Genomic DNA, 14,644 nt, shown 5'->3' with positions numbered 1-14,644 from the left:
AGGTGTTATACTTACATGAAGTGTCCAATACCCTTCCCTTTGAGATTGGGGAAACTGACTGCAGTTTTCCTTATCCTCCATGTTGCCAATTCCACTGTGTTGGCCTAAACATATACAGTTAGAGTGGCCCACTGTCCATGATTGCCTGCGGCTGAGAAGGTCCCCAAACATGGGACCATTAGGGCTACAAATCCTGAGCAAACTGGGATGAGTTGGTCACCTGTGCAAAACAGTGAGGCTGAGAGTTCAGCCCCACCTCTGTCAGCCATCTAAGCCAATTTTTCCAAACCCTAAGCCCATGCCCCTGGGCCAATGGATTCTTATGGGATATGAAAATCTATCACCTGACCCAGCTGTAGAAATGGAGACCCTGAGGGGTCTGGTTTAAGCTAAGGCCACAGAGGAAGTTTAGTAAACACAAGGAAGGGGAAGCGAGGGTCTTCCAACTCTTATTCTGGTGGCTATCCCAAAGGGACATCTTGAGATCAGGTCCTTCCCAACTGCTACCCTGTCATGTGGCCCGGCATGACAGAAAGAGTGCTGACTTAGAGACAGCATATGATTTACTACACAGAGAACCAATTGTATACAAATTGAGATGCAGTTTTCACTTTTTCAACTGAGTGAAATCTACTGGTATCTTAAGTTGGAGGAAAAAGATGTAAAATGTTCCTTCAAAACTAAGAAGACAGCATGTAATTGAAGGAAGAGGAGAAAAGATAATGGACAGAGTAGAAAGTGCTATATGGTTTCCAGTTATATTTTCATCATAAAAGCAATGAATTGTGACTACAATCAAAACCAGTAAGTACTCACAAGAAGAGAAAAACAATTGGAAAAATCATCCTTAATACCACCTCCTGTAGATGACCAAACAGTGTCAGTATTTTAGTTTCTATCTCAGCAGACTTCTCTCTTTTTTGAGAGTAATTATCAAATGAAATGTATTTTGTGAGTTTTTAAAAATGGAGGCACACAACCCATACTGTTTGTAGTCTGCTTTTCTCCCCCACTTGACAGCATATCATTTTACTAGATCCAATCACCAAACTGCAGTCTCTCACATTTGTGCACTTCCTATACTTATTTTCTTCAAATCAGTTCACTTTGGCTTAAATAAGACTATTTCAATAGGAAATGTACAACAAAATCACAAATGGAAAACCAGTATCCCTTGCCATAAATAAAACTATAAAAATATACAACATTTAGAACAAAAATTGTTCTTGCGTGTATCGAGACAAATCGCCTTCGGCACTATCAGAGGCATAGGCATCTTTGGGAAACACTGTGCTGGAGATGTCAATCTCAGCACTTACAGCCACTGTCCTCTCTCATAGGAAGCCCACTCTTCAGCCATGGGGGACTCCCTCAGGGTGCACCTGCCCCAAAGACCCCACCGTAGCCCTGGCTATCATGCAGAGAAGACAGTAGACTGCCCTCAGGTCCCAAGAATATACTATCCATACAGGGGGTTCATTAGCAAAAGGATGCAGCCTCCCAACCTCTCCATTCTGATTCGCTGAAGCCCTACCCTTCTTCCCACTCCTGCAGTGTCTCCCTCCAGTTCCTGGTCCTCAGGGTTCCTCTGCCGGAGGCTCCCAGAGCCATGACCTACTACTCCACAGTGATAGTCCTCACTCTAATCCAGATAAGAAAATGCCCAGGGAATGGGACCTGACAATGATGATGAAGGAGGAAGTGGGCAAGAGCTGGGACAAGGCAGCTGCCATCCCCTCAGGCAACAAGGGAAATGTGTTCTTGGAATCCCAATTTGAACTTGAAACACATTTATCCATGGGAACCTAGGGTGGTGGTTGGGCTCCATAGTACAATTAGCACAGTACTATACCACACAGACATTGTAGATTAAATAGACTTTTGTGGGTCTGCCTGGGAAGCCAGACATGAATAACTTCGTTTCAATGGGAAAATGCACTTCAATTTCCAAATGGCCAAGTGCAAGAAAGTAACTTTTGTAGCATTATCCTTTTGTATACATAATTTCCAGTTCTTATTACCTCTTAACATTAGTCCTCTATGGGACAGACAAAATTATTGTGAGAGCAAAGAGAGATGAGGAAAAAGGTAGAGGGAGGCTTGTTTTTAAAAGTTGGATTTAGAATTATTCTTTGAAATATGCCAAATTAAAAAAATACACCCACACACGTATATATTTCACACAAAATACATTAAAGCTCAAGGATATTATCCAGCAAGTGAAATCAGAGTTTTTTTTTTTCATTAATGTCTCATTTGTTCACTTTAGAGAATTTTCCAAGTTCAGCCAAAATTCATTTTATTTAACTACACTTGATGGAAATCTTGGTGAAACTGTACCCCCATTTTCCACTTTATTAAACATCACGTGTTCCCCAAGCCTATCGTGGTTTCTGCCACCCGCCCGCCCCCACGCCCCCCTGTCCTGTGACATGTGCACTTGATGTGGACAATTCTTTTGGCCCTTTTCCCCACTCATCTGCTATGCCGAATCTTCTCATTTTCTCCTCTAACACTTAGCAGGGTTTTTAGGTGAGGTCAGTTGTATTCATTCCTGTATCTGTGACTGAGCTGGCAGCTAATATAACAAAATTCAATAAACTAGAAAAGAAACCACCTGCTCTAAGCCTTGAGGTTGGCCTGGCAAAAGGTGATGGGCCTTACCTAACATGAAAAATGAAAGACTGCATGGGTTGGATAGCAGCTATTTGGCGAGCTCCAGGACACTGATGAAAATGTAAATTTACCTTTTTTAAAAATTTTTTTAACGTTTATTTATTTTTGAGACAGAGAGAGAGCATGAACAGGGGAGGGTCAGAGAGAGAGGGAGACACAGAATCCGAAACAGGCTCCAGGCTCTGAGCAGTCAGCACAGAGCCCAACGCGGGGCTTGAACCCACGGACTGTGAGATCATGACCTGAGCCGAAGTCAGCCGCCCAACCGACTGAGCCACCCAGGCGCCCCTCTTTTTTTTTTTTTTTTTTTTAAGTAGGCTTCACACCCAGTGTGGAGCACAATGCGGGGCTTGAACTCACATCCCTGAGATCAAGACCTGAGCTGAGATCGAGACAGATGCTTAACCGACTGAGCCACCCAGGCACCCTTAATGTAAATTTACTTTTACTTCTAAAGATATGCTGGCTTCTGAGGTAAGTCACAACCTTTTTAGTTATTAGGATACGATTTTAACCTTAAAAAAAAAAAAATCTTTCACTACTCCATCCCACATGGTGTAAGTTATGCTTTTCTTATCTGCCAATTCAGAAAAGATACAAACACATTAGACATGTAAATTTGAGGTACTCTGACAGCTACTCCAAGACCTTATACTCTAAGTAGGGGTACAAACTCTTTGAAAACAACTGGCTATCAAAAACTTTCAGGTAATTAGTATGTGTTTGTGTGTAGGATTTGAGAAAACAGACTTGTGGAAGGTTCTTGAAAAAAAAAATCTGTAGAAAGGCCTCAATTGTAATCCCACCCACATCCCATATGCCATGTTCTGAATACCCCATAAAAGGATGGGCCCTTGGCAATTGATCACATGGGTCACTGGTGGTCACGTGGACAGCCAAATTACATCCCCTCCTGCTCAGGCCAACTGTAACACACTTCACCCCAGGAGGGGCAAGTCAGACGTGCACACCTGCTACCAAGCTGGGGGATTATAATTTATTCACATGCAGAAGTTTATTCACGTGGTAAAGATTCAAGACTCATTAAGGCATACAGTGGCCCCTAACACTTGTTTTTCCATCTCAGAGGCAATTACACCTCCTTTTGTACCATGTTCTAATGCTTGTTGCTTTCTTTTAATGTATATATGGAAGAGAATTGCATTGTACTCATAAAGCAATGCCTCATCCTGTTCTATGGTTGCTGAGTTGCTGAGAAAGGAAGGGCAGGAGAATAATAGAAAAGCTTGCCTCTATCTGACCCTGGTCCCTGCTCTCTTATAGGCAGAGCCAGAGGGAAGGGGATACAGCAGCTATGAGCACCTCCTATGAGCTAGGCACTGCACTGTATTTAATAACTTTTTTTCACTCTCCCACTCACCCTATAAATGAAGTACAACTGTCCATTTCACAGATGAGGTTACTAACTGATTGTGCAAAACCTCCAGGCTTAGGGAGGTTTTGCACAATCACATGCCTAGTAGTGGATTTATTCATTAATGCAAAAAACACTCACTGAATACATACCAAGTGCCAAGCTTTTTCTGATTCCATGGATACAGCAGAGAACAGGCCAAGATCCCTGCCCTCATGGAGCTGATGTTCTAACGGATGGAGGCAGGCCAATTAAAAAAAAAAAAACCCACTAAACCAAGATGCACAAAATGTCAGGTGGGGACAAGTGCTGTGAAGAAAAATAGGGGAAAGAGGATGAACCGTGCAAGTATGTCAAATGCAACGGGGACTACTCCATAACTGTAGGATGAGGCACAGATGTACCTGGGGTGCTCCAGGAAAAATAAAGGAATTCAGTGGAGCTCAAGGGAGGTGAGGTCAGAAAGGAAAAGGGTGGGTTCCACACCACATCCTGGCAGGGACGTGGCAGACCAGTGGAGGGTTTTGAGCAGAAGCACGACAGGAACCAGTTGATGTGAATGGTGCCGCTCTGGTTATTATGTTGAGAATAATTTGCTGGGGCAGGAGGGGGAATGGGTGAGGGCTGATGCCAAGGTGGAAGCAGAAACCAGAAAGGGGCAATAGTAACACTCAAGTGCACCAGGCTCGGATCGGACCTTGGCAAGAGAAGCGAGGTAGAAAGAAGAGCCCAGCTTCTGGATATATTCTGTAGGTGGAGCAGACAGCTTTGCTGGTGTGGGATGTAGGAGCAAGTATGAAGGTGACACCAAGGTTTTGGTCCAAGAAAGTGAAAGGTTGGAGTTGCTAGAGTTACCGAGATGGGGAAAACATGGGGTAGTTTGGAGGCAGGTGATGATCAAACTAACGGTGAAGTACCTACTAGGTATCCAAGGGGTGACATCCACCAAGAAGCTGGATACATGAATTTGGAATCTAGAAGATTCTCTCAACAATGTTAGCTGCTTTCCACATTTAAGTCATAAATTCACCCAGAATTGCTTTTTTCCTTTTTTTGTATGACATGAGATTCGTATTTACATTTATTCTCTTTTCCATATGGGTAACAAATTGTCCCAGCACCATTAATTGACTGGCACATTCTTTCCCCACTGGTTTGGTCATCCAGTTTTCATGTATGCATGGGTCTGTCTCTGGGAGCTCTGATTCCTTGGCCATTACCACACTGTCCCGATTACTATGCCTACCATGAGTCTTTAGTTGGGCTAATCTCCTCACCTTATTTTTCTTCTTTCAAATGGCTCCGGCCCTTTGCTCTCTCATATAAATTCACACACTTTGTCAACTGTAACAAACAATCCTAGTAGGATTTTGACTGGAGAAGAATTGACTTCTTTACAGTATTGAATATTCCTGTCCAAAAACATGGTATACTTCTTCATTTACTTAGGTCTTCTTTGATGTCTTTTAATAAAGTTTGATAATTTACCCCATAACATGCTTGGATGTGTGCTTCCTGGGAGGGAGGGGGAGAACCTCTGAATACTACCCTCCTTCTGAATAATACCTTAAGAGTACTTTCATTCTAATCACGCACCAACCAATTCATCTATTTTTGTTGTGTATTTTACCTAACTTATTTATATCATATAACTATTTATATTTAATATCTATATTAGATTAGTCATTATTGTTATTGCTTTATACAAGTTAGAGTTTCTTCTTAGATTTACCAACATATTTACACATATATTTGTTTACTTTCCTTCTTATATCTTGGCCTTCCAGCTAAGAAATTATTCCTTTTGCCTAGAGTATATTCTGAGGAATTTCCTTTATACAGATTTCACTGGTAAACTAACTCAGTATTTTGCTTGTCTGAAAATGCATTCATTTTCTCCTACGTATTGAAAAATTGTTTCACTAGGTACACAATTTACTTTGATGCTATTTTCTTCCAATACTGAAGACATTCTACTATCTTCTGGCTACCGTGCTTGCTAGTAAGAAATCACCATTAGCCTAATTTTCAATTGTTTACAGGCAATTTATCTTCTCTCCCTGATAACTTTTCAGATCTTCTCTTCAGATTTGATGTGTTGCTGTTTCATTATGATGAGCTGAGGAATTCTCTGTGTATTTATCTTGTTCGGGATCCAGTTTTCTGGATCTAAGAATTGGTGCTTTTCAACAATTTTGGAAAGTTACAGCTGTCAGCCATTATCTTTTCAAATATTGGCCTTTTCCACTGCCCATCATGTCCTTCTAGACGTCTGAATAGATCCAACTGTTAACTGTTCCATTCTTACTTTTTTGTCTGTCTCTTTGCACTGAATCTGGATATTTTATTGGTATTTGCCCCCCCTCCCCGCCCCATTTGCTACTTCTGTCTTCACCTGTGTCTTTTACAATGTTTAAGTCATCCAATGAGCTTTTAATTTTAACTATACTATTCTAGATGGTTTGACTTTTTTTTCAAATCTCATTATTCACTTTTTTGGTCTTTTTAAACGTATCTTTTCACTTTAGATGTAGTAAACATAGTTATTTTATATTCATTGACTGAACTCACATCTGAAGTCTTTGAGAGTCTGATTCTGCTGTATATTGTTGATTCTCACTAACGGTGCCTGTTACCTCGTATATTTGTGATTTTTGACTGCGAGCGTGTATCACTTACAACTCCATCTATGAGCATTATTTAAAGTCTGAGTTGAAGCTCCATCCTTCAGACCTGATTTTCATTATTTCAACCAGTTTCCTGGACACACTACTAATCTGTGACCACTTTTAATCTAATTCACCACTTTATTCCCTTTATTCAGTCTATCGGTAAATGAACATAGTCTTTGTCTGAAAATGGACTCATTATTTAGGAAGTTTTGAAGCTTTTCAAGCCACACAGATAATTAGCATGGAACTCAAATCAACACATGCTTACAAATTCTTGAAGGATTTGTCCCCCTTCATTCCATGCTGAAGTTGAAAAGGCTAGTTTCCTAACTTTCGCACTTCAGGAGTGAGTTGATGTCTCATTCATCCTTACAATGAACAACCCAATTTTATACAAAAGGATCTAATACTTCCCTCCTTAGGTAGAGGGAGTATTTATCTTACATTCTTTGCAAAGCTGTCAAAACAGAAGCAGGAGATTTCTAGAATGTAGCAAAAATCCTCAAGGAGAGGGTGGCATTGATTCCTGCTATTTTCCTACAGTTTCTGATTTCATTTTGATAATGTTCTCTGCACAGTCCTTAACTTTTGGGTTGGCATGTGTGGGGTGTATCGACATGTTGTTTCCCTCCAGAGGACATTGTTAAGGTTTTCAATCCACCAAAGTGCCAAAAAATGGAATAATTTCATTGATATATAGATATTTTTTAAAGCATTTTATACATGTTGCCCTAATGCTCTACCACAAAACTGTGTCAATTTACATTACATTCATCAGTGTGATCACCAGAAACTACAAATTTTAATGTCTTAGGCTGGCCTTTGTTTAAACATTTCAGTTGTATTTAATATGAAGCTTTATAAAATTCAAAATACTTGAGCTTTTTTTCATCTTTTTCAATAAAAATAATAAGGAATAGATTATAGGATATTTATATTCTGGTGTTTCCTCCCCACCCACCCCCCAAAAAAAAAACAGAAAAAAAATCTATGTGTATTTTGAAGTTTAAAGGAACACTTAATAACAATGGTTAAGAGCAAATATGGGCTTTGTTACTAACTGCTTGACTTTCGGCAGGCCTCCATTTTCTGATCTGTAAAATGGGCAGGATAGTGTCTACCTCAGCGTTGCAAATAAGACAATATTGGCAAAACACAGAACCTGACAGAAAATAAATTCTCAAAACTGGCAGCTGATATTATTAACTTACCCCAAGATTCTACTAGTGGGACAGGCAGTTGAGATTTGAACCCAAGTTTGCCTGAATCCAAAGCCCACGAGAAACCCTTTCATTTTGCAGGCTGTTATGGAACTTAGAGGTTGGTTGTTCCTGGAGATCTTCTGCTCCACAGGAATAGATTTTCTTGCTGCTCACTTCCTGATCATAAGCCCCATAAAGACAAAGGAGTTGGGTCCCTTCTAGTGCGTGATAAAATTGATAAATATTCCTAGGTTACTTAGCTACATACTTACAGAAGATAGATGATATTTAGCCTCCCAAACAGCTTCTGGGTAAATTTTCTAATGAGGTTTTTGATACAATAAATATCCTGTGATTCTGTTCTTCGGCAATGAACCACTTCTACCTTTCCTCTCGGTGAAGTGAGTACTGACATTTTTTATCCTGTCCCAAAAAAAACAGAAAACAGTCCACTGTTAATCTGAGATGACAAGCCCATCCAGTTACAGTACTTACAAAACTAGATGTGAATTCAATTTCCGTATGGTCAGAATGAACATGGTATTTCAGTACTGATGGGACAGTTTCCCCTGGGGGTTGGATATGACGAACGACTGCCATTGCAAACCAGCCAATGTGTGTCTCTCCAGGAGAATGATGTTTCTGAGAATTGGCCCATCTAGAAATGTCTGCAACTGTACTCTTTGTTTCCAACAAAGCTGCTTTAAAATATTCTAACAATAGGATTGAAAAACATTGAAAGGAGTTATTACTGATTCAGAATCCTCTTTATTTAATTGGCCCCCATGGCATGTGGTCAAGAGTTACAGGGGAAATACTGACAGCTTCTGCCCATGTTCCAAATAGAGTTCCCCAAACTGTAGCCCTGAAAAGCAACAGTCCTGAGAGATATTTTGAGACAAAAAAAGTTCTTTGGTCAATTAAGTGTAGGAAATGCTGTTTATGATGGCCTTCCTGAGAGACCACTATGCCCATAAAAGTCTTTGAGAAGTTCCATAATAAAGTATCTCCTTTCCCAGACTTTCCCACACCCTTTCTGAGAAAAATTTCTAATGACAGCAACATTGGAGAGTTTAATGTTCCAGAGGGACACTTTGGGGAATGCTGCTGACAGGAACAGCAGGCCACAAACTGATTCTCTTAATGTCTCAATATGTGTGTGTGTGTGTGTGTGTGTGTGTGTGTGTGTCTATTTCCTTCCTCCTTCTGTCTGTCCCTCCATTCCTTCCTTTCTCCTCCTTTCTTTTCTCCTAGGGAAAATAATTTTATTAGATACTGGCCAGTATGCTCAAAACAGGCACATTAATTTTCACCCTAGGACCCTAGGAACAATATAGAGCACTCCCAATACCTCATGGCAGCCCCCATTTCACTTGCCCCTCTAAAGGTAACCATAATTCGGACTTCGATCACATAGATGATCTTGGCCAATTGTTGTACATCACATTAAGTGGGATTACATAGTGTGTATGGTTTTCTTTCAAAACACAATGTTACATCATGTGGCTTTTTGTTATTGCTGTTGTTTAGAGATGTCCTTGCAGTTTTTAATGTGCCAAGGTACCAAAGAACTTGAGCACTGCAGGGGTCTGAGACAGCTCCTCCTTCGTCAGATGAGGGAACTGAGGCCCATGAAGTGAAGTGACTTGCCTCAGGACACGCATGTTTGGTCAGAAACAGAACCTTTGGCATGTGCTTCTAGTCCAACTCCCTGTCATTCCCCCTGTTTAACTAGCTTGCAGGCTGTCTCTATGGGTGAGGGTCCCCCTGCCCTCACGGTCCACTGGTGCTCACATTAACTGCAGTTTGACTGCTCTTAACCATCAACACTCAGATGGGTAAGGGTGCAAGGTGTGGGGTCATGCAAGGGAACTTAGAAAGATAGCAGGTAGCAGCCAAGAATCCTTACCCAGTGGCTTTCTCCTTGGTGAATTCATACCACCCTCAACTCGCAGGGGCCTCCATTAGCACCCGCAAAGCAAACCCAGATGCCCTACATTGTCCAAGCTCACTGAAACTGAAAAGAGTCCAAAATGCCAATTTATTCATTTACAATGGGAAAGTCAACAGCCAAGCAGTCTAGATGTTTCTGCAGCCCAGACAGTTAACAAACAAGTCATGTAAGCTAAATACAAGTCTGATTTCCTCTCCTTTGAGAGAACAAGGTGTGCTATCTGGCCACTTTCTTGCAGCCTTGGTATCAGGGTGGCTGAGATGAACTGGGGGCACATGTACTCTCAGCTCCAGCCTTGTGAAAATGTGAGCTCAGAATGGCAGATCTTCACATTTGCAAGGGAAGAAAACCTTGATATTTATATAACATGTCCAAAATCAGAAAGATTGGCTCAAAATTTTCTTCATACTCTGAAGATAGAAATAAATAAACATTTCTTTTAAGCTGGTTTAGCCTCCACCTGTGCCATGGCAAGGCCATCCATGCACTCTGTCCTCACAGACCACCACATGGAAAGCCCAGTTATTGGAAGGTGGTTTACATGGGGCTAAGGCCAAGAACACAGTCTGTGGAATCAGAGTACCAGGGATGAGACCCAGTTTCTATCGCCTATTAGCTGTGTAACCTTGAGCAAGTTACTAAAACTCTCTGTGCCTCAGTTTTCTTATCTGTAAATCAGAGATACTATACATACTGTAAAGGGTTTTATAAATGAGTTATTATATACAAAACACTGAAAGTAGTGTTTGACATGTAGTTAAGTGCTTGGTAAATATTAGCCATATCATCATTATTACTATTGAGCATGGACATTCTCAGGATTCAAAATAGTGGACATCAAGAAGTCACTCAAAGGGGCGCCTGGGTGGCTCAGTCGGTTAAGCGGCCGACTTCAGCTCAAGTCACGATCTCGCGGTCCGTGAGTTCGAGCCCCGCATCGGGCTCTGGGCTGATGGCTCAGAGCCTGGAGCCTGCTTCCGATTCTGTGTCTCCCTCTCTCTCTGCCCCTCCCCCATTCATGCTCTGTCTCTCTCTGTCTCAAAAATAAATAAAATTAAAAAAAAACGTAAAAAAAAAAAAAAAAAAAAGAAGTCACTCAAAGCTCCTAAGGTCTGGGGGAACTTCATCTACTGCAGAGATTTAAAGCCAAGGAAACTAGAGATGGGTAATGCTTAGGTGGCATCTTCCCAGTTTGCCTGGGCATCTCTACATTGTTGACACCCACAGGACCAATTGATCCCCTTTGCAAAGACACATTCTTTCTTAAATAAATGAACACACCTTTAATAAAGTGGCAGCTAAATTTTAATGACCTGACAACATTTCCTTTCTAAGAGGGCTTTACATAGCCCAGCTGCCATTATGAGCTGATTTCATGGGTTTTTTTTTTGTTTTTTTTTGTTTTGTTTTTTTTTTAATGTTTGAGAGAGACAGAGAAGAGTGTGAGCAGGGAGGGGCAGAGAGAGAGGGAGAAACAGAATCCAAAGCAGACTCCAGGCTCCAAGCTCAGCACAGAGCCCAATGCGTGGCTCAAACTCAGAAACTGCAAGATCATGACCTGAGCCGAAGTTGGATGCTTAACTGACTGAGCCACCCAGGTGCTCCTGACTTCATGTTCTAACTCTAATGTCAATCTTTCTTAACATTTAACTTTAAAAAATTATTTTGAAATACAGCAATGCATTCTTCATTATACCTTCTCAATGCATAATACCTTCTCACTATGAAAAACATTATATGTATATATACACATACACACACACACACACATACATATATATACACACATATATAAAAATATGACTGAAATAATGATTGTTTTTATTGTGGCAAAATACACATAACCAAAAATTTGTCATTTTTGCCATTTTAAGTGTACCGTTCAGGGGCATGATGTAAGTTCACATTTTTGTGCAATCATCACCATTATCCATCTCCAGAACTTTTTCATCTGATATCCTGGTGTGAAATCCTTTTTTCCCAGCTGAAGTCTCCTCTCTTTGGGGTTTGGCATGTGTATAATTTCAGATAGTACCTTCTACGTTAAGGGATCAGACACACACAGTACACATTGGATGGGCACCATAGACCAGTAGGAAGATAATCCATGGAGGGTGTCTCAACAGAAGGCCTTCTCACTCCAAATCTGGGAGAAGCATTACCAAGGAATAAAATGATGGTATTATTTCAAAGGAGGCAATCAGAACCTGACTGACTACCATGTGAGCAATTAAACACTCAGTAATATTTTCCATAGCCCCTGTGAATGTGAAATTAGGTGCCTCCTACAAAGACATGACATTAGTAGAGACAACAGATTTTCATATTTGCAAATATCTTTTACCTACTTTGGGTGGAAACAGACCTTAATAATGTCTAGACTCTTGTAAAGCTAGCCATAAATGTTGTCATTCCTGGTTTTGGTTTGAACTTAAAAGAAAAACCGGAAAGAGACATCCTGTTTGTGAAACATGATGTCATTAGTTGATGCTACAAATATACAAAAAATTTGAATAAAATAAGAAAGTATAATTACAGAGCTGAGCTTTGGGGGAAAAGGAAACATGGAAAGAAGGAAGAGAGAGTAAAGGGAAATCCTCCACCCAGATGTCAATGACTTTGTGTGCAGTGACTCAGGGAGCGATCAAATGTGATACAGGCCCTAGGGGCAAGAGTCTCAATTTCCCCCATGGGGAGAGCAGGTGCCTCGTTCAAAACTGAGAACTGAAAGTCAAACCATGTATACAACCTGGACTTTGGAGGGGCGGACCTCTCGGTAAATGAGAAGACTAAAAAAACGAACTTTACTAGCCTACAGAAGTGACAAAGAAGCTTTCTCTACTGATAGCTCTGGATAGAAAACAGAAGAAAACAAAAATGCTGTGAGGAATCCAAATCCTAGATCAAAGTAGGTGTGCACCCCAATCCACACTACCTGTGTAGTGTGCAAGTCCCCAAGAACTTCAGATAATAGACTGTGGAAGACACAATGAAGTAAGTATCTTTATAATTATTAGAAATACATATAGAGAAAAGTCATGAGAACAGGTAATTATGAAAAATAACAGAAACTTTAAAAATGGAAAATATGATCATTAAACTTTAAGCTAACTGGATGGGTTAAAAACATATTAGACAAGATTGAAGAAAATTAATGAACTGGAAGGCAGTTATGAAGAAATTATCTAGAACGAAGCACAGAGAAATAGAGAATATGGAAAGCAGTTAAGAGACATGTAAGACAGAAGAAAAAGATTATCTGTGTCTTAGAGGAATTCCATTAATGTCTTATAGGAATTCAAAAAATAAAGAAATAAAATATTGTTTGAAAATACTGGCTAATTTTTTTTTTTTTTTAGAATTGATGAAAGACCTGAATCCTCAGTCTGAGCAGGAAAATAAAAATAAATCCTGAATATATAGTAGTGGAATTACAAAACACTAAAAATAGAGAAAGCCTGAAAATGACTGGATAAAAGAAAAACTGCCTATGCAAGAATAATAATTAGACTAAGAGTATATTTCTCATCAGCAACAATAGGAGCCAGTAGTACATGGGTTGGCAAACTCCCTCTGCAAAAGGCCAGATGATATATATTTTAGGCTTCATGAGCCACATGTTCTTTGTGCAACTATGCAGCTCTGCTATTACAGCATGATAACAGCCAGAGACAATATGAACACAATATGAGCATGATTGTATTCCAATAAAATTCTACTCATGGACACTGCAGTTTGACTTTTCTATAATTTTAGTGTGTCCTAAAATATTCTTCTGGTTTTTTTTCAATTGTTTAAAAATGTCTTTTAAAAAATTCTTAGCTTATGGGCCATACAAAATAGCCGATGGACTGAATTTGCCTTATGGGCTAGAGCTTCCCAACCACCAGAATAGTATCTTTAAAAAGGTAAAGATAAGCCGGGGAGCAGGGGAGAGCACCTGGATGGCTCAGTCAGTTGAGTGTCCAAGTTCAGCTCAGGTCATGATCTCATGGTTCGTGAGTTAAAGCGCCGTATCGGGCTCTCCACTTTCAGTGCAGAGCCCACTTTGGATCTTCTGTCCCCCTACCTCTGCCCCTCCCCCACTTGCAGACTCTCAAAAACAAACATTAAAAAAAACCGTAAAGGTAAGGGTAGGGGCGCCTGGGTGGCTCAGCTCATTAAGTGTCTGACTCTTGATTTCAGCTCAGGTCATCGTATCATGGTTCATGAGATGGAGCCCTGAGCTGGGCTCCATGCCGACAGCGTGGAGTATGCTTGGGATTCTCTCTCTCTTTCTGCCCCTCCTCTGGTCACACGTGTGTGCACACATGTGCATATGCACGTGCAAGCAAAGGTAAAAACAGCTATTAACCTAGAATTCTATGCCTAGCTAAACAATCATTAAAAGATGGAGGTTAAAAAAAGAAAATCTACTACAGATAGAAAGAAATTACCAAAGAATCTGATTGAAAGAACTCCTATAAGATGTACTGGGAAGAATAAAATTAAAATCAGAGAGGAATGAAACGTAAGATAAAAGGCTGGAGAGAGAAAAGTAAACATGCAGGTGTATCTAAAGAAGCATTGATGGCAACAAGAAAAGTAAAAATGATAAATTTTGCTTAAAAAACAAAAACTGCAGGGGCGCCCAGGGTGGCTCAGTCGGTTGAGCGTCCAACTTCTGCTCAGGTCATGATCTCGCAGTTCACAGTCAGAGCCCTGCGTCCGGCTCTGTGCTGACATCTCAGAGCCTGGAGCCTGCTTCCGATTCTGTGTCTCTCTC

The 14,644-nt window shown here is 40.5% G+C and overlaps 1 protein-coding gene across 9 annotated transcripts in view; it reads right to left on the bottom strand.

The window, feature by feature from the left end:
- The window catches only part of CFAP61 (cilia and flagella associated protein 61), a 280,127-nt gene that overhangs the window by 263,602 nt on the left and 1,881 nt on the right, over positions 1–14,644 (bottom strand). For 8 of the 9 annotated variants that reach the window (XR_006215618.1, XR_006215619.1, XM_007096562.3 and 5 more), the window contains exon 2: positions 8,198–8,348. Coding sequence is in view for 7 of the 9 variants with exons in the window: in XM_007096562.3 (XP_007096624.1) it covers positions 8,198–8,340 (143 nt within the window). In the remaining 2 variants the exon portion in view is untranslated. Of the gene's footprint in view, positions 1–8,197; positions 8,349–9,834; positions 9,943–14,644 lie in introns of all 9 variants that reach the window. The other variant, XM_042980979.1, reaches the window with a different exon arrangement.

Source organism: Panthera tigris, chromosome A3 (assembly GCF_018350195.1).
Source record: "Panthera tigris isolate Pti1 chromosome A3, P.tigris_Pti1_mat1.1, whole genome shotgun sequence".
NCBI lineage: Eukaryota > Metazoa > Chordata > Mammalia > Carnivora > Felidae > Panthera > Panthera tigris.
Note: the sequence above shows the minus strand (reverse complement) of the source record. Positions and strands in the feature narration are given on the sequence as shown.